The 25,809-nt window shown below is 48.9% G+C and overlaps 1 protein-coding gene across 3 annotated transcripts in view; it reads left to right on the forward strand.

Moving 5' to 3' along the window:
- The first annotated feature begins 2,360 nt into the window (after positions 1–2,360).
- LOC135520606 (uncharacterized) overlaps positions 2,361–25,809 on the forward strand; it is a 37,362-nt gene continuing 13,913 nt past the window's right edge. For all 3 annotated transcript variants that reach the window (XM_064946276.1, XM_064946277.1, XM_064946278.1), the window contains exons 1-2: positions 2,361–2,501; positions 25,549–25,583. In XM_064946276.1, the coding sequence (XP_064802348.1) occupies positions 2,474–2,501; positions 25,549–25,583 (63 nt within the window). In that variant the 5' untranslated portion in view covers positions 2,361–2,473. The remainder of the gene's footprint in view (positions 2,502–25,548; positions 25,584–25,809) is intronic.

Raw genomic sequence — 25,809 nt, forward strand, 5'->3', positions numbered from 1 at the left:
CCCCCCCCCGTCCGGAGTTTCCAGAGTCTCCCCCCGTCCGGGTTGCCAGAGTCTCCCCCCCGTCCGGAGTTGCCATAGTCTCCCCCCGTCCGGAGCTGCCAGAGTCTCCCCGACCGGAGCTGCCAGAGCCCCCGGAGCTGCCAGAGTCTCCCTCCCCCGGAGCTGCCAGAGTCTCCCCCCCGTCCGGAGCTGCCAGAGTCTCCCCCCGTCCGGAGCTGCCAGAGTCTTCCCCCTCCCCGTCCGGAGCTGCCAGAGTCTCCCCCCCCGTCCGGAGCTGCCAGAGTCCCCCCCCCACCGTCCGGAGCTGCCAGAGGTCCCCCCTTCCGGAGTTGCCAGAGTCTCCCCCCCCCGTCCGGAGTTGCCAGAGTCTCCCCCCCCGCCCGGAGTTGCCAGAGTCTCCCCCCGTCCGGAGCTGCCAGAGTCTCCCCCCGTCCGGAGCTGCCAGAGTCTCCCCTCCCGTCCGGAGTTGCCAGAGTCTCCCCCCGCCCGGAGTTGCCAGAGTCTCCCCCGTCCGGAGCTGCCAGAGTCTCCCCCGTCCGGAGCTGCCAGAGTCTCCCCCGTCCGGAGCTGCCAGAGTCTCCCCCCGTCCGGAGCTGCCAGAGTCTCCCCCCCGCCCGGAGCTGCCAGAGTCTCCCCCCCGTCCGGAGCTGCCAGAGTCTCCCCCCGTCCGGAGCTGCCAGAGCATTTTATGTCTCTATTTTGGTTTGGTCAGGGTGTGATTTGGGTGGGCAGTCTATGTTCTATGATTTTCTATTTCTATGTGTTTGGCCGGGTGTGGTTCTCAGTCAGAGGCAGCTGTCTATCGTTGTCTCTGATTGAGAACCATACTTAGGTACCCTTTTCCCCCACCTGTTTTGTGGGAAGTTAACTTTGTCTTTGTTCAGGGCACATAGCCCAAAGCATCACGGTTTGGTTTTGTTCTTTGTTTTGTCAGTGTCATTTTTAATAAAGAGAAAATGTACGCTTACCATGCTGCCCCTTGGTCCAGTCTTTCAGCCAGCCGTGACAGTCGGCCTTGAAATAGATCCACAGGTAAACCTCCAATTGACTTAAATGATGTCATTTCGCCTATCAGAAGCTTCTAAAGCCATGACATCATTTTCTGGAATTTCCCAAGCTGTTTAAAGGCACAGCCAACTTAGTGTATGTAAACTTCTGACCCACTGGAATTGTGATACAGTGAATTAGAAGTGAAATCTGTCTGTAAAAAATTGTTGGAAAAATGACTTGTGTCATGCACAAAGTAGATGTCTTAACCGACTTGCCACAACTATAGTTTGTTAAAAAGACATTTGTGGAGTGGTTGAACAACGAGTTTAATGAATCCATAAGTGTATGTAAACTTCCAACTTCAACTGTATGTTTCCCATGCCAATAAAGCCCTAAAATTGAAATTGAATTGATAGGGGAATTAGATTTGGTGGGAGGTGTATGCAGGTCAGATGAGATGAGAGAGATAGATGGGTGCAGATAATGAGGCCACTCCTCTCATTGTTTTTGTAACCAGGAAAGAGGGGGAGGGAGAGAGAGGGGGATGGTACGAGGAGGAGAGGGAGGGAAAACAGGGGGAGAGAGAGAATAAAGAGAGAGAAGGAGGGAGATGAGAGAGAGAGATGAGAGAGAGCAATGACAGAGAGTAGGATCGATGGAGAGGGGGATGACACAGAGCAAAGGCTTTGGAGATCTTTGATGCTTAAGGAATACCCTGTGTGTGTGTGTGTGTGTTATTTGAGAGTGTGAGTGTGACAGAGAGAGGGGGAGAGTAGGATGGGTAGAGGGGCTGGGAAACCGCTGCAGTGTGTTGTTAGGCAGCTCGTGAACAGGAGAGGGAGACAGAGAGAGAACCCCGTTTTAGAGCTCCAATATTACAGCAGTGCAGTTATATCCACAACAATGACAACGATGACAAAGCCCACCACTCAGTCCTCTGCTATTGAACCTCTAATGGTATGGCTACAAGCCACAGCATTCAACACACTGCCCTTCACAGGCTAATGGACAAGAGTATTGCCTGTCAATAATATGATGCTTCCCTTTCCTATTCACCATATCTCTAGGATTTCACTACAGATATAATACAGATATAATATGATTATGGTAATAATAATTATGTTCACAATGTCAACACATGTTGATGATAATAATAGTAATAATACAAGTTATAGTTATAGCAATTATAATAATAATAATAATATCATTCTTCCATATTTAACTAAAAGATGCCTCTCTCAGTCATACTAACTTACTAGCGGGATCGTATAAGACTCTCACTGCACTGGTAAAGAGAGAGGGAGAAAGACTGAGCGAGCAAGCGCAGAAGAGAGAGAGAGCCAGAGAGGGAGGGAGAGACAGTGTGCAAGAGAGCGAGTGAGAGCGAAGCGAGCAAGAGAGAGAAGCGTGAGATAGAGAGAGAGAATGTATGGTGTCAGGGTAACGCTTCCTTGCTTGTATCCAGGGCCTTTGTGAATACACCATGGGATGCATCGGCTCACGGAGACTCAGTAAGACCTGCTATTCTTCCCTTATGGCTGGGGGCTGTGGTTGGGGCTGGGGGCTGCGGCTTGGGTGGGAGAACAGGGGTCCTGCTTGCTGCTGTTCCGTACGGTGTGTGTGTGTGTGTGTGTGTGTGTGTGTGTGTGTGTGTGTGTGTGTGTGTGTGTGTGTGTGTGTGTGTGTGTGTGTGTGTGTGTGAATAGGCTGTGAGGACCGGGGAATGAAGAAGGGGGTGGATGGTAACCAAATCACTGTTTAGATGGGGCTTGACAATTCACGTTTGGCCAAGATGTCAGCGACAATATGTGTTAAATGTGCTGCTGTGTGTGTACGTTTCCCCTCCTTCCCTCCCTCTTCTCCTACCTTGATTTAGGATGATGCCTGGCAGAGTGTATGTGTGTGTGGGAGGGAAAGCGAGAGAAGGATGGAGAGGAAGAGACGGGGGAGGCAGATTGAAAATGCTATGATAGTTGTTGTTCACAGAGAGGGAGAGGTAGATAAAGGAAGAGAAGGAGAGGGAGAAAATAGGGGAATATTCTATTGTGTAGTATAGTATTACGTGTATAAATAGAGAGAGAGAGGGAGAGAGAGAAAGAAAGATGAGGTGGGCTGGAAGGAGAGAGGCAGGCAGAAAGAGAGAAAGAGAGATGAGGTGGGCTGGAGGGAGAGAGGCAGGCAGCGAGAGAGAAAGAGAGATGAGGTGGGATGGAGGGAGAGAGGCATGCAGCGAGAGAGAAAGAGAGATGAGGTGGGATGGAGGGAGAGAGGCAGGCAGAGAGAGAGCGAAAGAGAGATTAGGTGGGCTGGAGGGAGAGAGGCAGGCAGAGAGAGGGAAGACATGCTGAATTATATTGCAGGCAAAGAGGAGGGAAGATGGAGGGAGGGGTTGAGATGGAGAGGGAGGGGTATATGTGAGGGAAAGAGTGTATGGGATTGCATGGAGGGCTATTCAGGTTGGGATTGTCCTGGACAATACCCATCTGTGACACTTTAGGTAAATCAACGTCAGGACTGCTGAGGAGTCAGGGTGGGGTGGGGGGGCGAGGTAGTAAACAATAATGCATATGATTAAAGGTAAACACACCTCAGAAATCATATAATGTATGTACAGAATAAGCATATGTAATTATTAATATGTACAGTACAGTCTTCAATAGGAAACATCAACAACAAGTGGATTGTGATATGCTACAGAAAAACAGGAGGAAAGTACTTACGTAAAGTGCATTGTGAAATATTTGTCATCCACTTTGTACATCCGCAAAAGAACATTCAATACATACTGATTCATGAACACTCAATACAGCATGATGATGTGGCTGGTGACACGTTGCTTCTTGAAAGTCCAATCGCTTGAAAACTCGGACTGTATCAACAGTGGACTACTGAAAAGAACAGCAAAATGTTGTTTTTGAGTGGATTTTCCCTTTTAAGCAAAAACCTCGAGACACAGTGGAGGCTACTTGCTTGAAGATATATTAGTACTGTAGTAGTCTTTCTCAGCACTGAGGTACAGTACCTAGTAGTTTTAAATGGCTGAAGGACACAGGTAGGTTAGAGGTGAACAAGGATGGGATCAATTCCATTTAATTTCAGCACAACATTACTTGAAATCCAGTGAACAAATTTAAAGCTGCCCATTATTATCATTATTTCAACTGCCTGAACTGAAATGGAATTGACCCCAGCTGTGGTATTGAGGTCAGCAATGTGACATGGTGGTGAGTAAGTGAGGTGCCCCCCCCTTTAGAAATAACTGCGAACTAGAGATAACAACACATGAAGTTTCCAAAGGATGAAAGACATTGTAGAATGAGTTGATGTCTAGAATGTAAACCAGCTGGCAGCGGGTGTGAGGTGAATAGTGAAGCCATGATAACTGTGTTAAACTAGCGCTATACACATAGAATTAGGAGTTAGAATACTAACTAGTAATTGAATAGGATCTCCATGGATATACAGGCCAGGGCACCTGTTTAGACACGAGTCACACACTGACAGTGAGTCACACACTGACTTCGGGTGAACTAATGGATGGTGTTATTACTTATTACTGTGAGATGTCATGCAGACACGGGGAAAAGAGTGAATTTGACATGGTGGTGAATATTGATGTGTTCCACAGCCTACAGAGCATTTTAATTGAAGAGAAGATAAAAGGTTAGAAATACATACTGGAGTGGTACTTTCTGTGAGTAGTCAGTCCCTCATGGTTTGATTCTTAAAACAGAATTATTCTTAAAAGTCAAGCATGTTGTAACCATGGCAATGTTTCTGTCCAACGATTTTGACCACCATGGTGACTGAATATAGGCTAGGGTTCTTCTAAGCTGTTGTTTAACACTTGATTTAGTGAAGAAGTGAGTGTGTGCTGCTGATACTGCAGTGTAAAGAGCTGGAGAGAGCAGCGTGGTGTGTAAGTCCGCCTGCCTGGGTGTGGCAGCAGTGTTTGTCCTGGGTGAGAAGGGGTTTAGTGTCCAGTATTGATTGGCCTCCTCAGCTGCAGTCCTCCCTGCCAACCACAGATCAACAGGAGGAGGCAGAGGAATACAATATCTACACACTGGAGTAAAACAGAGTATCTACAAACTGGACTAAGACTAGAGCATCGACAGATTGGACTAAAACCAGAATATCTACACCCTGGAGTAAGACCAGAGTATCTACACCCTGGAGTAAGACCAGAGTATCTACACCCTGGAGTAAGACTAGAGTATCTACACACTGGACTAAGACCAGAGTATCTACACACTGGACTAAGACCAGAGTATCTACACCCTGGAGTAAGACTAGAGTATCTACACACTGGACTAAGACCAGAGTATCTACACACTGGAGTAAGACCAGAGTATCTACACCCTGGAGTAAGGCTAGAGTATCTACACCCTGGAGTAAGACCAGAGAATCTACATACTGCAGTAAGACCAGAGTATCTACACACTGGAGTAAGACCAGAGTATCTACACACTGGAGTAAGACCAGAGTATCTACACCCTGGAGTAAGGCTAGAGTATCTACACCCTGGAGTAAGACCAGAGAATCTACATACTGCAGTAAGACCAGAGTATCTACACACTGGAGTAAGACCAGAGTATCTACACACTGGAGTAAGACCAGAGTATCTACACACTGGAGTAAGACCAGAGTATCTACACACTGGAGTAAGACCAGAGAATCTACATACTGCAGTAAGACCAGAGTATCTACACACTGGTGTAAGGCTAGAGTATCTACACACTGGAGTAAAACTAGAGTATCTACACACTGGAGTAAGACTAGAGTACCTCAAATCAAATCAAATCAAATTGTATTTGTCACATACACATGATTAGCAGATGTTAATGTGAGTGTAGCGAAATGCTTGTGCTTCTAGTTCCGACAATGCAGTAATAACCAACAAGTAATCTTGCTAACAATTCCAAAACTACTACCTTATAGACACAAGTGTAAGGGGATAAAGAATATGTACATAAAGATATATGAATGAGTGATGGTACAGAGCGGCATAGGCAAGATACAGTAGATGGTATTGAGTAGAGTATATACATATGAGATGAGTATGTAATCAAAGTGGCATAGTTAAAGTGGCTAGTGATACATGTATTACATAAAGATGCAGTAGATGATATAGAGTACAGTATATACGTATACATATGAGATGAATAATGTAGGGTATGTAAACATTATATTAGGTAGCATTGTTTAAAGTGGCTAGTGATATATTTTACATCATTTCCCATCAATTCCCATTATTAAAGTGGCTGGAGTTGAATCAGTGTGTTGGCAGCAGCCACTCAATGTTAGTGGTGGCTGTTTAACAGTCTGATGGCCTTGAGATAGAAGCTGTTTTTCAGTCTCTCGGTCCAAGCTTTGATGCACTTGTACTGACCTCGCCTTCTGGATGATAGCGGGGTGAACAGGCAGTGGCTCGGGTGGTTGTTGTCCTTGATGATCATTATGGCCTTCCTGTGACATCGGGTGGTGTAGGTGTCCTGGAGGGCAGGTAGTTTGCCCCCGGTGATGCGTTGTGCAGACCTCACTACCCTCTGGAGAGCCTTACGGTTGTGGGCGGAGCAGTTGCCGTACCAGGCAGTGATACAGCCCACCAGGATGCTCTCAATTGTGCATCTGTAGAAGTTTGTGAGTGCTTTTGGTGACAAGCCGAATTTCTTCAGCCTCCTGAGGTTGAAGAGGCACTGCTGCGCCTTCTTCACGATGCTGTCTGTGTGGGTGGACCAATTCAGTTTGTCTGTGATGTGTACGCCGAGGAACTTAAAACTTACTACCCTCTCCACTACTGTTCCATCGATGTGGATAGGGGGGTGTTCCCTCTGCTGTTTCCTAAAGTCCACAATCATCTCCTTAGTTTTGTTGACGTTGAGTGTGAGGTTGTTTTCCTGACACCACACTCTGAGGGCCCTCACCTCCTCCCGTAGGCCATCTCGTCGTTGTTGGTAATCAAGCCTACCACTGTTGTGTCGTCCGCAAACTTGATGATTGAGTTGGAGCGTGCGTGGCCACGTAGTCGTGGGTGAACAGGGAGTACAGGAGATGTTGTTGCCTACCCTCACCACCTGGGGCGGCCCGTCAGGAAGTCCAGTACCCAGTTGCACAGGGCGGGGTCGAGACCCAGGGCCTCGAGCTTGATGACGAGCTTGGAGGGCACTATGGTGTTAAATGCCGAGCTGTAGTCGATGAACAGCATTCTCACATAGGTATTCCTCTTGTCCAGATGGGTTAGGGCAGTGTGCAGTGTTGTTGAGATTGCATCGTCTGTGGAGCTATTTGGGCGGTAAGCAAATTGGAGTGGGTCTAGGGTGTCAGGTAGGGTGGAGGTGATGTGGTCCTTGACTAGTCTCTCAAAGCACTTCATGATGACGGAAGTGAGTGCTACGGGGCGGTAGTCGTTTAGCTCAGTTACCTTAGCTTTCTTGGGAACAGGAACAATGGTGGCCCTCTTGAAGCATGTGGGAACAACAGACTGGGATAGGGATTGATTGAATATGTCCGTTAACACACCAGCCAGCTGGTCTGCGCATGCTCTGAGGGCGCGGCTGGGGATGCCGTCTGGGCCTGCAGCCTTGTGAGGGTTAACACGTTTAAATGTTTTCCTCACGTCGGCTGCAGTGAAGGAGGGTCCGCATGTTTTGGTTGCGGGCCGTGTCAGTGGCACTGTATTGTCCTCAAAGCGGGCAAAAAAGTTATTTAGTCTGCCTGGGAGCAAGACATCCTGGTCCGTGACGGGGCTGGTTTTCTTTTTGTAATCCGTGATTGACTGTAGACCCTGCCACATACCTCTTGTGTCTGAGCCGTTGAATTGAGATTCTACTTTGTCTCTATACTGACGCTTAGCTTGTTTGATTGCCTTGCGGAGGGAATAGCTACACTGTTTGTATTCGGTCATGTTTCCGGTCACCTTGCCCTGATTAAAAGCAGTAGTTCGCGCTTTCAGTTTCACGCAAATGCTGCCATCAATCCACGGTTTCTGGTTTGGGAATGTTTTAATCGTTGCTATGGGAACAACATCTTCAATGCACGTTCTAATGAACTCGCTCACCGAATCAGCGTATTCGTCAATGTTGTTGTTTGATGCAATACGAAACATATCCCAGTCCACGTCATGGAAGCAGTCTTGGAGTGCGGAATCAGATTGGTCGGACCAGCATTGAACAGACCTCAGCGCGGGAGCTTCTTGTTTTAGTTTCTGTCTGTAGGCAGGGATCAACAAAATGGAGTCGTGGTCAGCTTTTCCGAAAGGAGAGCGGGGTGGGGCCTTATATGCGTCGCGGAAGTTAGAATTGCAATGATCCAAGGTTTTTCCAGCCCTGGTTGCGCAATCGATATGCTGAAACAATTTAGGGAGTCTTGTTTTCAGATTGGCCTTCTTAAAATCCCCAGCTACAATGAATGCAGCCTCAGGATATATGGATTCTAGTTTGAAAAGAGTAAGACTAGAGTATCTACACACTAGAGTATCTACACACTGGAGTAAGACTAGAGTATCTACACACTGGAGTAAGACTAGAGTATCTACACACTGGAGTAAGATTAGAGTATCTACACACTGGAGAAAGACAGAGTATCTACACACTGGAGTAAGGCTAGAGTATCTACACACTGGAGTAAGATTAGAATATCTACACACTGGAGTAAGACTAGAGTATCAACACACTGGAGAAGGCTAGAGTATCAACACACTGGAGAAGGCTAGAGTATCTACACACTGGAGTAAGGCTAGAGTATATACACACTGGAGTAAGACTAGAGTATCTACACCCTGGAGTAAGACCAGAGTATCTACACCCTGGAGTAAGACTAGAGTATCTACACACTGGACTAAGACCAGAGTATCTACACACTGGACTAAGACCAGAGTATCTACACCCTGGAGTAAGACTAGAGTATCTACACACTGGACTAAGACCAGAGTATCTACACACTGGAGTAAGACCAGAGTATCTACACCCTGGAGTAAGGCTAGAGTATCTACACCCTGGAGTAAGACCAGAGAATCTACATACTGCAGTAAGACCAGAGTATCTACACACTGGAGTAAGACCAGAGTATCTACACACTGGAGTAAGACCAGAGTATCTACACCCTGGAGTAAGGCTAGAGTATCTACACCCTGGAGTAAGACCAGAGAATCTACATACTGCAGTAAGACCAGAGTATCTACACACTGGAGTAAGACCAGAGTATCTACACACTGGAGTAAGACCAGAGTATCTACACACTGGAGTAAGACCAGAGTATCTACACACTGGAGTAAGACCAGAGAATCTACATACTGCAGTAAGACCAGAGTATCTACACACTGGAGTAAGGCTAGAGTATCTACACACTGGAGTAAGACTAGAGTATCTACACACTGGAGTAAGACTAGAGTACCTCAAATCAAATCAAATCAAATTGTATTTGTCACATACACATGGTTAGCAGATGTTAATGTGAGTGTAGCGAAATGCTTGTGCTTCTAGTTCCGACAATGCAGTAATAACCAACAAGTAATCTTGCTAACAATTCCAAAACTACTACCTTATAGACACAAGTGTAAGGGGATAAAGAATATGTACATAAAGATATATGAATGAGTGACGGTACAGAGCGGCATAGGCAAGATACAGTAGATGGTATTGAGTAGAGTATATACATATGAGATGAGTATGTAATCAAAGTGGCATAGTTAAAGTGGCTAGTGATACATGTATTACATAAAGATGCAGTAGATGATATAGAGTACAGTATATACGTATACATATGAGATGAATAATGTAGGGTATGTAAACATTATATTAGGTAGCATTGTTTAAAGTGGCTAGTGATATATTTTACATCATTTCCCATCAATTCCCATTATTAAAGTGGCTGGAGTTGAATCAGTGTGTTGGCAGCAGCCACTCAATGTTAGTGGTGGCTGTTTAACAGTCTGATGGCCTTGAGATAGAAGCTGTTTTTCAGTCTCTCGGTCCAAGCTTTGATGCACTTGTACTGACCTCGCCTTCTGGATGATAGCGGGGTGAACAGGCAGTGGCTCGGGTGGTTGTTGTCCTTGATGATCATTATGGCCTTCCTGTGACATCGGGTGGTGTAGGTGTCCTGGAGGGCAGGTAGTTTGCCCCCGGTGATGCGTTGTGCAGACCTCACTACCCTCTGGAGAGCCTTACGGTTGTGGGCGGAGCAGTTGCCGTACCAGGCAGTGATACAGCCCACCAGGATGCTCTCAATTGTGCATCTGTAGAAGTTTGTGAGTGCTTTTGGTGACAAGCCGAATTTCTTCAGCCTCCTGAGGTTGAAGAGGCACTGCTGCGCCTTCTTCACGATGCTGTCTGTGTGGGTGGACCAATTCAGTTTGTCTGTGATGTGTACGCCGAGGAACTTAAAACTTACTACCCTCTCCACTACTGTTCCATCGATGTGGATAGGGGGGTGTTCCCTCTGCTGTTTCCTAAAGTCCACAATCATCTCCTTAGTTTTGTTGACGTTGAGTGTGAGGTTGTTTTCCTGACACCACACTCTGAGGGCCCTCACCTCCTCCCGTAGGCCATCTCGTCGTTGTTGGTAATCAAGCCTACCACTGTTGTGTCGTCCGCAAACTTGATGATTGAGTTGGAGGCGTGCGTGGCCACGTAGTCGTGGGTGAACAGGGAGTACAGGAGATGTTGTTGCCTACCCTCACCACCTGGGGCGGCCCGTCAGGAAGTCCAGTACCCAGTTGCACAGGGCGGGGTCGAGACCCAGGGCCTCGAGCTTGATGACGAGCTTGGAGGGCACTATGGTGTTAAATGCCGAGCTGTAGTCGATGAACAGCATTCTCACATAGGTATTCCTCTTGTCCAGATGGGTTAGGGCAGTGTGCAGTGTTGTTGAGATTGCATCGTCTGTGGACCTATTTGGGCGGTAAGCAAATTGGAGTGGGTCTAGGGTGTCAGGTAGGGTGGAGGTGATGTGGTCCTTGACTAGTCTCTCAAAGCACTTCATGATGACGGAAGTGAGTGCTACGGGGCGGTAGTCGTTTAGCTCAGTTACCTTAGCTTTCTTGGGAACAGGAACAATGGTGGCCCTCTTGAAGCATGTGGGAACAACAGACTGGGATAGGGATTGATTGAATATGTCCGTTAACACACCAGCCAGCTGGTCTGCGCATGCTCTGAGGGCGCGGCTGGGGATGCCGTCTGGGCCTGCAGCCTTGTGAGGGTTAACACGTTTAAATGTTTTCCTCACGTCGGCTGCAGTGAAGGAGGGTCCGCATGTTTTGGTTGCGGGCCGTGTCAGTGGCACTGTATTGTCCTCAAAGCGGGCAAAAAAGTTATTTAGTCTGCCTGGGAGCAAGACATCCTGGTCCGTGACGGGGCTGGTTTTCTTTTTGTAATCCGTGATTGACTGTAGACCCTGCCACATACCTCTTGTGTCTGAGCCGTTGAATTGAGATTCTACTTTGTCTCTATACTGACGCTTAGCTTGTTTGATTGCCTTGCGGAGGGAATAGCTACACTGTTTGTATTCGGTCATGTTTCCGGTCACCTTGCCCTGATTAAAAGCAGTAGTTCGCGCTTTCAGTTTCACGCAAATGCTGCCATCAATCCACGGTTTCTGGTTTGGGAATGTTTTAATCGTTGCTATGGGAACAACATCTTCAATGCACGTTCTAATGAACTCGCTCACCGAATCAGCGTATTCGTCAATGTTGTTGTTTGATGCAATACGAAACATATCCCAGTCCACGTCATGGAAGCAGTCTTGGAGTGCGGAATCAGATTGGTCGGACCAGCATTGAACAGACCTCAGCGCGGGAGCTTCTTGTTTTAGTTTCTGTCTGTAGGCAGGGATCAACAAAATGGAGTCGTGGTCAGCTTTTCCGAAAGGAGAGCGGGGTGGGGCCTTATATGCGTCGCGGAAGTTAGAATTGCAATGATCCAAGGTTTTTCCAGCCCTGGTTGCGCAATCGATATGCTGATACAATTTAGGGAGTCTTGTTTTCAGATTGGCCTTGTTAAAATCCCCAGCTACAATGAATGCAGCCTCAGGATATATGGATTCTAGTTTGAAAAGAGTAAGACTAGAGTATCTACACACTAGAGTATCTACACACTGGAGTAAGACTAGAGTATCAACACACTGGAGTAAGACTAGAGTATCAACACACTGGAGAAGGCTAGAGTATCTACACACTGGAGTAAGGCTAGAGTATCTACACACTGGAGTAAGACTAGAGTATCTACACACTGGAGTAAGACTAGAGTATCTACACACTGGACTAAGGCTCATGCAGGTCTGTATGCAATGTCAGTTCTTTAGTAAGCACCTGATAAATATAAATGCTTCACTATTTTGCACCACCTGTGGTGTTGATAACTACAGTTTACCACATCCCTATACTATACCAAAAGTGGTGTTGATACCTGCAGTATACTACATCACTATTCTCTACCACCAGTGGTGTTAATTCCTATACTATACTGTACTGCAAGTGGTGTTGATGCCTACAGTATATATTATCACTATTCTGTACCAACAGTGGTGTTGATTCCTATACTACATCACTATTCTCTACCACCAGTGGTGTTAATTCCAATACCACATAACTATACCGTACCACCAGTGGTATTGATACCTATATCACTTTAACCACCAGTGGTGTTAATTCCTATACTATACTGTACTGCAAGTGGTGTTGATGCCTACAGTATATATCATCACTATTCTGTACAAACAGTGGTGTTGATTCCTATATCACATCACTATGCTCCACCACCAGTGGCGTTGATTCCTATATCACATCACTATTATGTACCACCAGGGGTGGATTCCTATATCACATCACTATTATGTACCACCAGGGGTGGATTCCTATATCACATCACTATTATGTACCACCAGGGGTGTTGATATCTATATCACATCACTATTATGTACCACCAGTGGTGTTGATACCTATATCACATCACTATTATGTACCACCAGGGGTGTTGATACCTATATCACATCACTATTATGTACCACCAGGGGTGTTGATATCTATATCACATCACTATTATGTACCATACCACCAGTGGTGTTGATATCTATATCACATCACTATTATGTACCACCAGGGGTGTTGATTCCTATAACACATCACTATAATGTACTACCAGTGGTGTTGATTCCTATAACATATCACTATAATGTACTACCAGTGGTGTTGATTCCTATAACACATCACTATAATGTACTACCAGTGGTGTTGATTCCTATAACACATCACTATAATGTACTACCAGTGGTGTTGATTCCTATAACACATCACTATAATATACTACCAGTGGTGTTGATTCCTATAACACATCACTATAATGTACTACCAGTGGTGTTGATATCTATATCACATCACTATAATGTACTACCAGTGGTGTTGATATCTATATCACATCACTATATAATGTACTACCAGTGGTGTTGATTCCTATAACACATCACTATAATGTACTACCAGTGGTGTTGATTCCTATACCTGTGTTTTGTTTACGTGTTTGTTTGGTCTTTGTCCCTGTGCTTTTACACGACATGCGATAAATTGGGATGAATAAAACCCCTATTACACATTCCTGCATTCCGTGAGAATGACCCATGTGTGTGTGTGAGCATACTCTCTCCTCTTTTTGAGGTGTGTGTTGTAGTGTGTGTGTTGTATGTGTACGTACACAGTGTGTATTTATAAAGTGTGTGCGTGTGTGTGCGTGTGTGTGTGTGTGTGCGTGTGCTCGACTGCCCGCTAGCTTTCCATTACACTGCTTTGTTTACGATATTTCGTTACTGAAAGGGATTCCCTGATATTGAGTTGATTAAAAGTGCAAACAGACAGACAGACAGATACGATTCACTCTACACACTTAGAAGAAAAGATGCTATCTAGAACTTTAACGGGTTCTTTGACTGTTCCCATAGAAGAACCCTTTGAAGAGCCCTTTTTGGTTTCAGGTAGAACCCCTTTGGTTCCAATTAGAACCCTTTTGGTTCCTTGTAGAACTCTTTCCACAGAGGATTATACATGGAACACAAAAGCATTCTATCTGGAACCAAAAAGGGTTTTCCTATGGGGACAGCTGAAGATCCCTTTTGGAACCCTTTCTTCACAAGAACAGTGATTGGAGCATTGATTGGCTGAGGACTGAATCGACTGACACATAAACACAGTCAAGGTGAACGACTCAGTGAAGAACTACTTAATTGAAAGGGTGTGTGTGTGTGTGTGTGTGTGTGTGTGTGTGTGTGTGTGTGTGTGTCATCTGGCCTTGCCAGTGTGTCATCATTCTGTTGCTCAATTATTTGAGTGTCTCGGTGACAGTGTAGGGTGACAACCCTTTGATCAGTGTGTTTGGGAGAAATAGACAGTGATTACGAGAGTGTCTGCATGTGTGTGTGTGCATGTGTATGAGAGTGCCCGTACGCACTTGTGTGTGTGTGTGACTGTGTGTTTATTAGAGTGGCCATGTGTGGGCGCAGTGTGACAGTCCTTGCTGGTGAACACAGTGACTCAGTCTGAGAGTGAGTTATGAAACTGACTGTAACGGTTTTCTTCTGGTGAAAGAGAGGCAGACCAAAATGCAACGTGGTTAGTTTTGTACATCTTTAATCAAGATGAACAATGAACAATCTACAAAACAAGAAACGTGAAAAAAACAAAACAGTCCTATCTGGTGCCACAAACACAAAGACAGGAACAATCACCCACAAAACCCAACACAAAACAGGCTACCTAAATATGGTTCCCAATCAGAGACAATGACTAACACCTGCCTCTGATTGAGAACCATATCAGGCCAAACATAGAAATAGACAAACCAGACACACAACATAGAATGCCCACCCAGCTCACGTCCTGACCAACACTAAAACAAGGAAAACACACACGAATGATGGTCAGAACGTGACACTGACACGCCACCGTACCTTTAATGCTGACAGATTGTGTGTGTGTGTGTGTGTGTGTGTTGGTATGTGCACAACACTGCTATTGTCTATATCATTACCACAAACAACAGATAGAAGAAATAAAGCACGGTGGACTATTACAGAGCACCGTGTTTCACACCTTTCCCCACTTATCACCCGATCGTACAGGCCTTTATTCTTTGAATCAGATGAATCAGGCTAGTGTAGGTCTGGAGAAAAAAGTTGGTGATCACTACTTAGTTCTTAGCCCAGGCTGTCAGTCATGTTAACCCATGCAGGGTCCTACAGGTGGTGGGGTTAATGACTAAGCTGGAGTAATGAGGCATGGCCTACCCTCTCATGACAGGTGTATGTACCATTAGAGGGTGGAGCAGAGGGAGGAAATGTTTTCAGGAACAGGCCATCCACCCGTATCTTTATCTGACAGGCTTTTACTCTTTTAGCCTTTCACCCTTTCACCCACAGCCTCCCCTCTCTCTGTACCATCTGGAGCTCTGGTGCTCAGCTGTTTCCCGGCCCAACTCTCTCACACACCAGCCCTCTACAAGTTCAGCCTGCCTCCCACCGTGTCAACTAGCCTCACCAAAGCTGTCACCACCAGCACCAGCCAACCAGAACAGAGACCCCCGTTCATATCCAGCTCTGCATCGCTCGTTTGCAGCAGGGCCTCTGAAATAAAAAGACAGATGATGCTCAAGCGCTTCTTCCCATGTCAGTCGGACTTGTCAGGTCGCCGCTGGAGTCTTAGCTGACAGGGCAGCCGCTGCAGATCTATGGTTGTTCGTTTGGCACGGCCGCCATGCTCTGTCACCCCTCCTCTCTTTCTCCTCTCTTGCTCATCCCCTTCACTGCCTCTCACTCTCCAGAGTGGCTGCGTCTTGGCTGGACCCGTCTCCTCCGTTGCCGCAGGGGGATATCTATCTAGAAAGAGAGCTGGGCTGGGTATAGGGGAGAGAGCTGGGCTGGGGATGGGGGAGAGAGCTGGGCTGGGGATGGGGGAGAGAGATGGACTGGGGATGGAGGAGAGGGCTGGGCTGGGGATGGGAGAGAGAGAGCTGGGCTGGGGATGGGGGAGAGAGCTGGGCTGGGGATGGAGGAGAGGGCTGGGCTGGGGATGGGAGAGAGAGAGAGCTGGGCTGGGGATGGGGGAGAGAGCTGGGCTGGGGATGGGAGAGAGAGAGCTGGGCTGGGGATGGGGGAGAGAGCTGGGCTGGGGATGGGGGAGAGGGCTGGGCTGGGGATGGGGGAGAGACCTGGGCTGGGGATGGGGGAGAGAGCTGGGCTGGGGATGGAGGAGAGGGCTGGGCTGGGGATGGGAGAGAGAGAGCTGGGCTGGGGATGGGGGAGAGAGCTGGGCTGGGGATGGGAGAGAGAGAGCTGGGCTGGGGATGGGGGAGAGAGCTGGGCTGGGGATGGGGGAGAGGGCTGGGCTGGGGATGGGGGAGAGACCTGGGCTGGGGATGGGGGAGAGAGCTGGGCTGGGGATGGAGGAGAGGGCTGGGCTGGGGATGGGAGAGAGAGAGCTGGGCTGGGGATGGGAGAGAGAGAGAGCTGGGCTGGGGATGGGGGAGAGAGCTGGGCTGGGGATGGGAGAGAGAGAGAGCTGGGCTGGGGATGGGGGAGAGAGCTGGGCTGGGGATGGGGGAGAGGGCTGGGCTGGGGATGGGGGAGAGACCTGGGCTGGGGATGGGGGAGAGAGCTGGGCTGGGGATGGAGGAGAGGGCTGGGCTGGGGATGGGAGAGAGAGAGAGCTGGGCTGGGGATGGGGGAGAGAGCTGGGCTGGGGATGGGAGAGAGAGAGCTGGGCTGGGGATGGGGGAGAGAGCTGGGCTGGGGATGGGGGAGAGGGCTGGGCTGGGGATGGGGGAGAGACCTGGGCTGGGGATGGGGGAGAGAGCTGGGCTGGGGATGGAGGAGAGGGCTGGGCTGGGGATGGGAGAGAGAGAGAGCTGGGCTGGGGATGGGAGAGAGAGAGAGCTGGGCTGGGGATGGGAGAGAGAGAGAGCTGGGCTGGGGATGGGGGAGAGAGCTGGGCTGGGGATGGGGGAGAGGGCTGGGATGGTGATGGGGGAGAGAGCTGGGCTGGGGATGGGAGAGAGAGAGAGCTGGGCTGGGGATGGGGGAGAGAGCTGGGCTGGGGATGGGGGAGAGGGCTGGGATGGTGATGGGGGAGAGACCTGGGCTGGGTATAGGGGAGAGAGCTGGGTATAGGGGAGAGAGCTGGGTATAGGGGAGAGAGCTGGATATGGGGGAGAGAGCTGGGATGGTGATGGGGGAGAGAGCTGGATATGGGGGAGAGAGCTGGGATGGTGATGGGGGAGAGAGCTGGGTATAGGGGAGAGAGCTGGGATGGTGATGGGGGAGAGAGCTGGGCTGGGTATAGGGGAGAGAGCTGGGTATGGGGGAGAGAGCTGTGATGGTGATGGGGGAGAGAGCTGGGCTGGGTATAGGCGAGAGAGCTGGGTATGGGGGAGAGAGCTGGGATGGTGATGGGGGAGAGAGCTGGCTCATCGCTCTGCTCTGGTCATGTGCTCTCTTGTTATTGCTGTTGAGGCTCCTATAGCTGCAGAGGTTACTCTTCATCAGAAAACATTATGTTTGTCGAGTAGCTGTTGTGTTGGTTTGCTTTCCTTGCATCTTGTAGCTGACTAAAAATAGCTTTCAAAGCCAGTTGTTCAAGGAATATTGCGCTGATTTGAAATATATGACCTCAGAATAAGACACTTAGCTGATCTGATGTTTGTGTGTGTATTTGTGATGCCGTATTCATGAGGTGTGTGTTTATGTGTGTGTGTATTAGTGCATGTTTATGTGTGTTTGTGACTTTTAGCCACACAGAGGAAACCTGGGACACTTTGTGCCCCCTAGAGAGAAAGAGATGGAGAGATCCAGTCTGGCAGGCTGACTAACTGTGTGTCTCACCTCAGCTGTGTCAGCCCCACAAGGTCAGCCTGGAAGACACTCAGACTAGCTGGAGACCAGGGGATTAAAGTTCACACTACAGGAAACACTAACAGGGTCATTATGGGGTCAGACAGACCTGACTTTATCTGTCAGCTTTAATCTCTGAAACTCTTTATTTATCCAGATGGAAAGGGTGTAAATGGTGTGGCGGCAATCAGGTAGAAGCAGGTGTTAACAGCTACCCAGTCAGCTGAGAGCCCTGTAGAGGAGTGAGGCAGGGCAGACAGACAGGAGGAGGCAGGTGCTAACAGCTACTCAGTCAGCTGAGAGCCCTGTATAGGAGTCAGGCAGGGCAGACAGACAGGAGGAGGCAGGGGCTAACAGCTACTCAGTCAGCTGAGAGCCCTATAGAGGAGTGAGACAGGGCAGACAGACAGGAGGAGGCAGGTGCTAACAGCTACTCAGTCAGCTGAGAGCCCTGTAGAGGAGTGAGGCAGGGCAGACAGACAGGAGGAGGCAGGTGCTAAACAGCTACTCAGTCAGCTGATAGCCCTGTAGAGGAGTGAGGCAGGGCAGACAGACAGGAGGAGGCAGGTGCTAACAGCTACTCAGTCAGCTGAGAGCCCTGTAGAGGAGTGAGGCAGGGCAGACAGACAGGAGGAGGCAGGTGCTAACAGCTACTCAGTCAGCTGAGAGCCCTCTAGAGGAGTCAGGCAGGGCAGACAGACAGGAGGAGGCAGGTGTTAACAGCTACTCAGTCAGCTGAGAGCCCTCTAGAGGAGTCAGGCAGGGCAGACAGACAGGAGGAGGCAGGTGTTAACAGCTACTCAGTCGGCTGAGAGCCCTGTAGAGGAGTCAGGCAGGGCAGACAGACAGGAGGAGGCAGGTGCTAAACAGCTACTCAGTCAGCTGAGAGCCCTGTAGAGGAGTGAGGCAGGGCAGACAGACAGGAGGAGGCATGTGCTAAACAGCTACACAGTCAGCTGAGAGTCCTGTAGAGGAGTCAGGCAGGGCAGACAGACAGGAGGAGGCAGGTGCTAAACAGCTACTCAGTCAGCTGAGAGCCCTGTAGAGGAGTGAGGCAGGGCAGACAGACAGGAGGAGGCAGGTGCTAACAGCTACTCAGTCAGCTGAGAGCCCTGTAGAGGAGTGAGGCAGGGCAGACAGACAGGAGGAGGCAGGTGCTAAACAGCTACTCAGTCAGCTGAGAGCCCTGTAGAGGAGTGAGGCAGGGCAGACAGACAGGAGGAGGCAGGTGCCAACAGCTACTCAATCAGCTGAGAGCCCTGTAGAGGAGTCAGGCAGGTGCAGACAGACAGGAGGAGGCAGGTGCTAACAGCTACTCAGTCAGCTGAGAGCCCTGTAGAGGAGTGAGGCAGGGCAGACAGACAGGAGGAGGCAGGTGCTAACAGCTACTCAGTCAGCTGAGAGCCCTGTAGAGGAGTCAGGCAGTGCAGACAGACAGGTGGAGGCAGGTGTTAACAGCTACTCAGTCAGCTGAGAGCCCTGTAGAGGAGTCAGGCAGTGCAGACAGACAGGTGGAGGCAGGTGTTAACAGCTACTCAGTCAGCTGAGAGCTCTGTAGAGGAGTGAGTCAGGGAAGACAGGAGGAGGCAGGTGTTAACAGCTACTCAGTCAGCTGAGAGCCCTGTAGAGGAGTCAGGCAACGCAGACAGGAGGAGGCAGGTGTTAACAGCTATTCAGTCAGCTGAGAGCCCTGTAGAGGAGTGAGGCAACGCAGACAGGAGGAGGCAGGTGTTTACAGTTACTCAGTCAGCTGAGAGCCCTGTAGAGGAGTCAGGCAACGCAGACAGGAGGAGGCAGGTGTTAACAGCTACTCAGTCAGCTGAGAGCCCTGTAGAGGAGTCAGGCAGGGCAGACAGGAGGAGGCAGGTGTTAACAGCTACTCAGTCAGCTGAGAGCCCTGTAGAGGAGTCAGGCAGGGCAGACAGGAGGAGGCAGGTGTTAACAGCTACTCAGTCAGCTGAGAGCCCTGTAGAGGAGTCAGGCAGTGCAGACAGACAGGTGGAGGCAGGTGTTAACAGCTACTCAGTCAGCTGAGAGCCCTGTACAGGAGTCAGGCAGGGCAGACAGACAGGAGGAGGCAGGTGTTTACAGCTACTCAGTCAGCTGAGAGCCCTGTAGAGGAGTGAGGCAGGGCAGACAGGAGGAGGCAGGTGTTAACAGCTACTCAGTCAGCTGAGAGCCCTGTAGAGGAGTCAGGCCGTGCAGACAGACAGGTGGAGGCAGGTGCTAACAGATACTCAGTCAGCTGAGAGCCCTATAGAGGAGTGAGGCAGGGCAGACAGACAGGAGGAGGCAGGTGCTAACAGATACTCAGTCAGCTGAGAGCCCTATAGAGGAGTGAGGCAGGGCAGACAGACAGGAGGAGGCAGGTGCTAACAGCTACTCAGTCAGCTGAGAGCCCTGTAGAGGAGTGAGGCAGGGCAGACAGACAGGAGGAGGCAGGTGCTAACAGCTACTCAGTCAGCTGAGAGCCCTATAGAGGAGTGAGGCAGGGCAGACAGACAGGAGGAGGCAGGTGCTAACAGATACTCAGTCAGCTGAGAGCCCTATAGTGGAGTGAGGCAGGGCAGACAGACAGGAGGAGGCAGGTGCTAACAGCTACTCAGTCAGCTGAGAGCCCTGTAGAGGAGTGAGGCAGGGCAGACAGACAGGAGGAGGAAGGTGTTTACAGTTACTCAGTCAGCTGAGAGCCCTATAGAGGAGTGAGGCAGGACAGACAGACAGGAGGAGGCAGGTGTTAACAGCTATTCAGTCAGCTGAGAGCCCTGTAGAGGAGTGAGGCAGGGCAGACAGACAGGAGGAGGAAGGTGCCAACAGCTACTCAATCAGCTGAGAGCCCTGTAGAGGAGTCAGGCAGGTGCAGACAGACAGGAGGAGGCAGGTGCTAACAGCTACTCAGTCAGCTGAGAGCCCTGTAGAGGAGTGAGGCAGGGCAGACAGACAGGAGGAGGAAGGTGCCAACAGCTACTCAATCAGCTGAGAGCCCTGTAGAGGAGTCAGGCAGGTGCAGACAGACAGGAGGAGGCAGGTGCTAACAGCTACTCAGTCAGCTGAGAGCCCTGTAGAGGAGTGAGGCAGGGCAGACAGACAGGAGGAGGCAGGTGCTAACAGCTACTCAGTCAGCTGAGAGCCCTGTATAGGAGTGAGGCAGGGCAGACAGACAGGAGGAGGAAGGTGTTTACAGCTACTCAGTCAGCTGAGAGCCCTGTAGAAGAGTGAGGCAGGGCAGACAGACAGGAGGAGGCAGGTGCTAACAGCTACTCAGTCAGCTGAGAGCCCTGTATAGGAGTGAGGCAGGGCAGACAGACAGGAGGAGGCAGGTGCTAACAGCTACTCAGTCAGCTGAGAGCCCTGTATAGGAGTGAGGCAGGGCAGACAGACAGGAGGAGGAAGGTGTTTACAGCTACTCAGTCAGCTGAGAGCCCTGTAGAGGAGTGAGGCAGGGTAGACAGACAGGAGGAGGCTGGTGCTAACAGCTACTCAGTCCGCTGAGAGCCCTGTGGATGAGTGAGGCAGGGCAGACAGACAGGTGGAGGCAGGTGTTAACAGCTACCCAGTCAGCTGAGAGCCCTGTAGAGGAGTGAGTCAGGGAAGACAGGAGGAGGCAGGTGTTAACAGCTATTCAGTCAGCTGAGAGCCCTGTAGAGGAGTCAGGCAACGCAGACAGGAGGAGGCAGGTGTTAACAGTTACTCAGTCAGCTGAGAGCCCTGTAGAGGAGTCAGGCAGGGCAGACAGGAGGAGGCAGGTGATAACAGCTACTCAGTCAGCTGAGAGCCCTGTAGAGGAGTCAGGCAGGGCAGACAGGAGGAGGCAGGTGTTAACAGCTACTCAGTCAGCTGAGAGCCCTGTAGAGGAGTCAGGCAGGGCAGACAGGAGGAGGCAGGTGTTAACAGCTATTCAGTCAGCTGTGAGCCCTGTAGAGGAGTCAGGCAATGCAGACAGGAGGAGGCAGGTGTTAACAGCTACTCAGTCAGCTGAGAGCCCTGTAGAGGAGTCAGGCAGTGCAGACAGACAGGTGGAGGCAGGTGTTAACAGCTACTCAGTCAGCTGAGAGCCCTGTAGAGGAGTCAGGCAGGGCAGACAGACAGGAGGAGGCAGGTGTTAACAGCTACTCAGTCAGCTGAGAGCCCTGTAGAGGAGTCAGGCAACGCAGACAGGAGGAGGCAGGTGCTAACAGCTACTCAGTCAGCTGAGAGCCCTGTAGAGGAGTCAGGCAGTGCAGACAGACAGGAGGAGGCAGGTGTTAACAGCTACTCAGTCAGCTGAGAGCCCTATAGAGGAGTGAGGCAGGGCAGACAGACAGGAGGAGGCAGGTGTTAACAGCTATTCAGTCAGCTGAGAGCCCTGTAGAGGAGTGAGGCAGGGAAGACAGGAGGAGGCAGGTGTTAACAGCTACTCAGTCAGCTGAGAGCCCTATAGAGGAGTGAGGCAGGGCAGACAGACAGGAGGAGGCAGGTGCTAACAGCTACTCAGTCAGCTGAGAGCCCTGTAGAGGAGTGAGGCAGGGCAGACAGACAGGAGGAGGCAGGTGCTAACAGCTACTCAGTCAGCTGAGAGCCCTGTAGAGGAGTGAGGCAGGGCAGACAGACAGGAGTAGGCAGCGTGTTGGAATGTCCTCTCTGTAAAGCTAACACTACTCTACTGGTGGGTCACTGGACATCAAGTAGCTCAGTGTATTAGCGCCTCAGTGAGACAGATAACTGACTGGTTTGATTCAGTACTTCTACAGTCTACAGATACAGCATTACACACACACACTGTACACACACACTCAGTGTACACACACAGAGAAGCAAACCCCCCAGAGAGAGAGAAAAGGGGGAGACAAGGCCACAGACTCTGATAAAGAGAGCGAGCGCCCAGAGACCGCTGCTGTATTTAAACTCCATTACCACCAATGTCTCACTAATTAAACCTGTGTTTTAATTAGGATTTGGACAGCCAGGAAAAGAGGAGGGATAATACAATGCATTAATCCAACACAACGTTGGGAATGTACTTCAGGTTCCCTTTGTCACCCCCTGGAAGGATTCACAGTGTGTGTGTAAGTCAGAAGTTTACATACACCTTAGCCAAATACATTTAAACTCAGTTTTTCACAATTCCTTACATTTAATCCCAGTAAAAATTCTCTGTCTTAGGTCAGTTAGGATCACCACTTTATTTTAAGAATGTGAAATGTCAGAATAATAGAAGAGATAATAGAAGAGAGACTGATTTATTTCAGCTTTAATTTCTTTCATCACATTCCCAGTGGGTCAGAAGTTTACATACACTCAATTAGAATTTGGTAGTATTGCCTTTAAATTGTTAACTTGGGTCCAACGTGTCGGGTAGCCTTCCACAAGCTTCCTACAATAAGTTGGGTGAATTTTAGCCCATTCCTTCTGACAGAGCTGGTGTAACTGAGTCAGGTTTGTAAACCTCCTTGCGCGCACACGCTTTGTCAGTTTTGCCCACAAATTGTCTGTAGGATTGAGGTCAGGGCTTTGCGATGGCCACCTTGACTTTGTTGTCCTTAAACCATTTTGCCACAACTTTGGAAGTATGCTTGGAGTCATTGTCCATTTGGAAGACACATTTGTGACCAAGCTTTAACATCCTGACTGATGTCTTGAGATTTTGCTTCAATATATTCACATAATTTCCCTCTCTCATGATGCCATCTAGTTTGTGAAGTGCACCAGTCCCTCCTGCAGCAAAGAATCCCCACAACATGATGCTGCCACCCCCGTGCATCACGGTTGGGATGTGGTTCTTCGGCTTGCAAGCCTCCCCCTTTTTCCTCCAAACATAACGATGGTCATTAGGGCCAAACAGTTCTATTTTTGTTTCATCAGACATTTCAGAGGACATTTCTCCAAGTACGATCTTTGTCCCCATATGCAGTTGCAAACCGTAGTCTGGATTTTTTATGGCGGTTTTGGAGCAGTGGCTTCTTCCTTGCTGAGCAACCTTTCAATTTTGGACTCATTTTACTGTGGATTTAGATACTTTTGTACCTATTTCCTCCAGCATCTTCACAATGTCCTTTGCTGTTGTTCTGGGATTGATTTGCACTTATCGCACCAAAGTACGTTCATCTCTAGGAGACAGAAGGCATCTCCTTCCTGAGCGGTATGATGGCTACGTGGTCCTATTATTTGTACTGATGAACGTGGTACCTTCAGGTGTATGGAAATTGCTCCCAAGGATGAGCCTGTCACGTCTTCCGCCGAAGTTGGCTCCCCTGCCTGTTGGGGCGGTGCTCAGCGGTCGTCATCGCCGTCCTACTAGAAGTTGGCTCCCCTGCCTGTTGGGGCGGTGCTCGGCGGTCGTCATCGCCGTCCTACTAGCCGCTACCGATCCCTTTTTCATTTGTCTGTTGGTTTTGTCTTATTAGTTTCACCTGTGTTTATTTTGGATTAATTAGCTTCCCTATATGTAGTAGTTTGACCCGCCCTTGTTTTGTGGTGTATTGTCTTAATGTTACGTGTGTGCATATTAGGTCGTGGTGTATTGTCTTTATGTTACGTGTGTACATGTTAGGTAGTGGTGTATTGTCTTTATGTTACGTGTGTGCATGTTAGGTAGTGGTGTATTGTCTTTATGTTACGTGTGTGCATGTTAGGTAGTGGTGGATTGTCTTTATGTTACGTGTGTACATGTTAGGTAGTGGTGTATTGTCTTTATGTTACGTGTGTACATATTAGGTAGTGGTGTATTGTCTTTATGTTACGTGTGTACATATTAGGTAGTGGTGTATTGTCTTTATGTTACGTGTGTGCATGTTAGGTAGTGGTGGATTGTCTTTTCTTTACTAGACCCCCTGTGGTTTTTGGGTTGTCTTGTATAGTGTCCTGCGCCCTGTATTTTGTTGGGCTTATTATTTTGTTGTGCAAGAGTAAAGCACTTCAACTCAGTGACTCTCTGCGACTGATTCCTGCACCCACCCAGTCCCACGTGACAGAACCAGACTTGTGGAGGTCTACAATTATTTTTCTTGGCTAATTTCCCATGATGTCAAGCAAAGAGGCACTGAGTTTGAAGGTATGCCTTGAAATACATCCACAGGTACACCTCAAATTGACTCAAATTATGTCAATTAGCCTATCAGAAGCTTCTAATGCCATGAAATAATTTCCTGGAATTTTCCAAGCTGTTTAAAGGCACAGTCAATGTAGTGTTTGTAACCTTCTGACCCACTGGAATTGTGATACAGTGAAATAATCTGTCTGTAAACAATTGTTGGAAAAATGACTTGTGTCATGCACAAAGTAGATGTCCCCACCAACTTGCCAAAACTATAGTTTGTTAACAAGAAATTTGTGGAGTGGTTGAAAAACAAGTTTTAATGACTCCAACCTAAGTGTATGTAAACCTATGTGTGATTCTATTTGCAGGTGTATATTGAGTGGCAGTGTCCTGTGGTCAGTCAGTGAAGTGATGCTCTTCTCTCGAACACAGTTAGACAGTAATGATTAGCCTACTGTTTTATGACTGTTTAGTGTTACAGCCAAAGTCACACCTTATCCCCCTGACCATGCTTCTCCCTCTCTCTCCATTGGCAGTGTGAAGGAACTTGTATTTACATTGACAAATCAAATTCAAACGACGTATCTCTCTTCTCTTCTTCTTGTTCTTCTTCTCTCTCTCCTCATTTATTCTCTCTCCCTCCCTCCCTCCCTCCCTCTCTCTCTCTGTTTTAGCGGCAGATGGAGTGCCAGTAAAGGATGGGGAACAGGTAAGCCTGACATTCAGGACTTTAATTATCACTCTTAATTCACACAGCTCAGCCACCCTGTTACACCCAATGGCTCCAGCAGTGGGGTGCTCACTATTCCATGAATGGGGATCTTGATCCAAGATTGTGACCAACATCAATTTTAGCTCTCTACTACTGAAGCCATGAGTGCTACTGCATCTGCTTGTAGAGTAGCTAGCTAGCGCACATGTTGCTGTTGGTTTGC

This window comes from Oncorhynchus masou, chromosome 29, assembly GCF_036934945.1.
Source record: "Oncorhynchus masou masou isolate Uvic2021 chromosome 29, UVic_Omas_1.1, whole genome shotgun sequence".
NCBI lineage: Eukaryota > Metazoa > Chordata > Actinopteri > Salmoniformes > Salmonidae > Oncorhynchus > Oncorhynchus masou.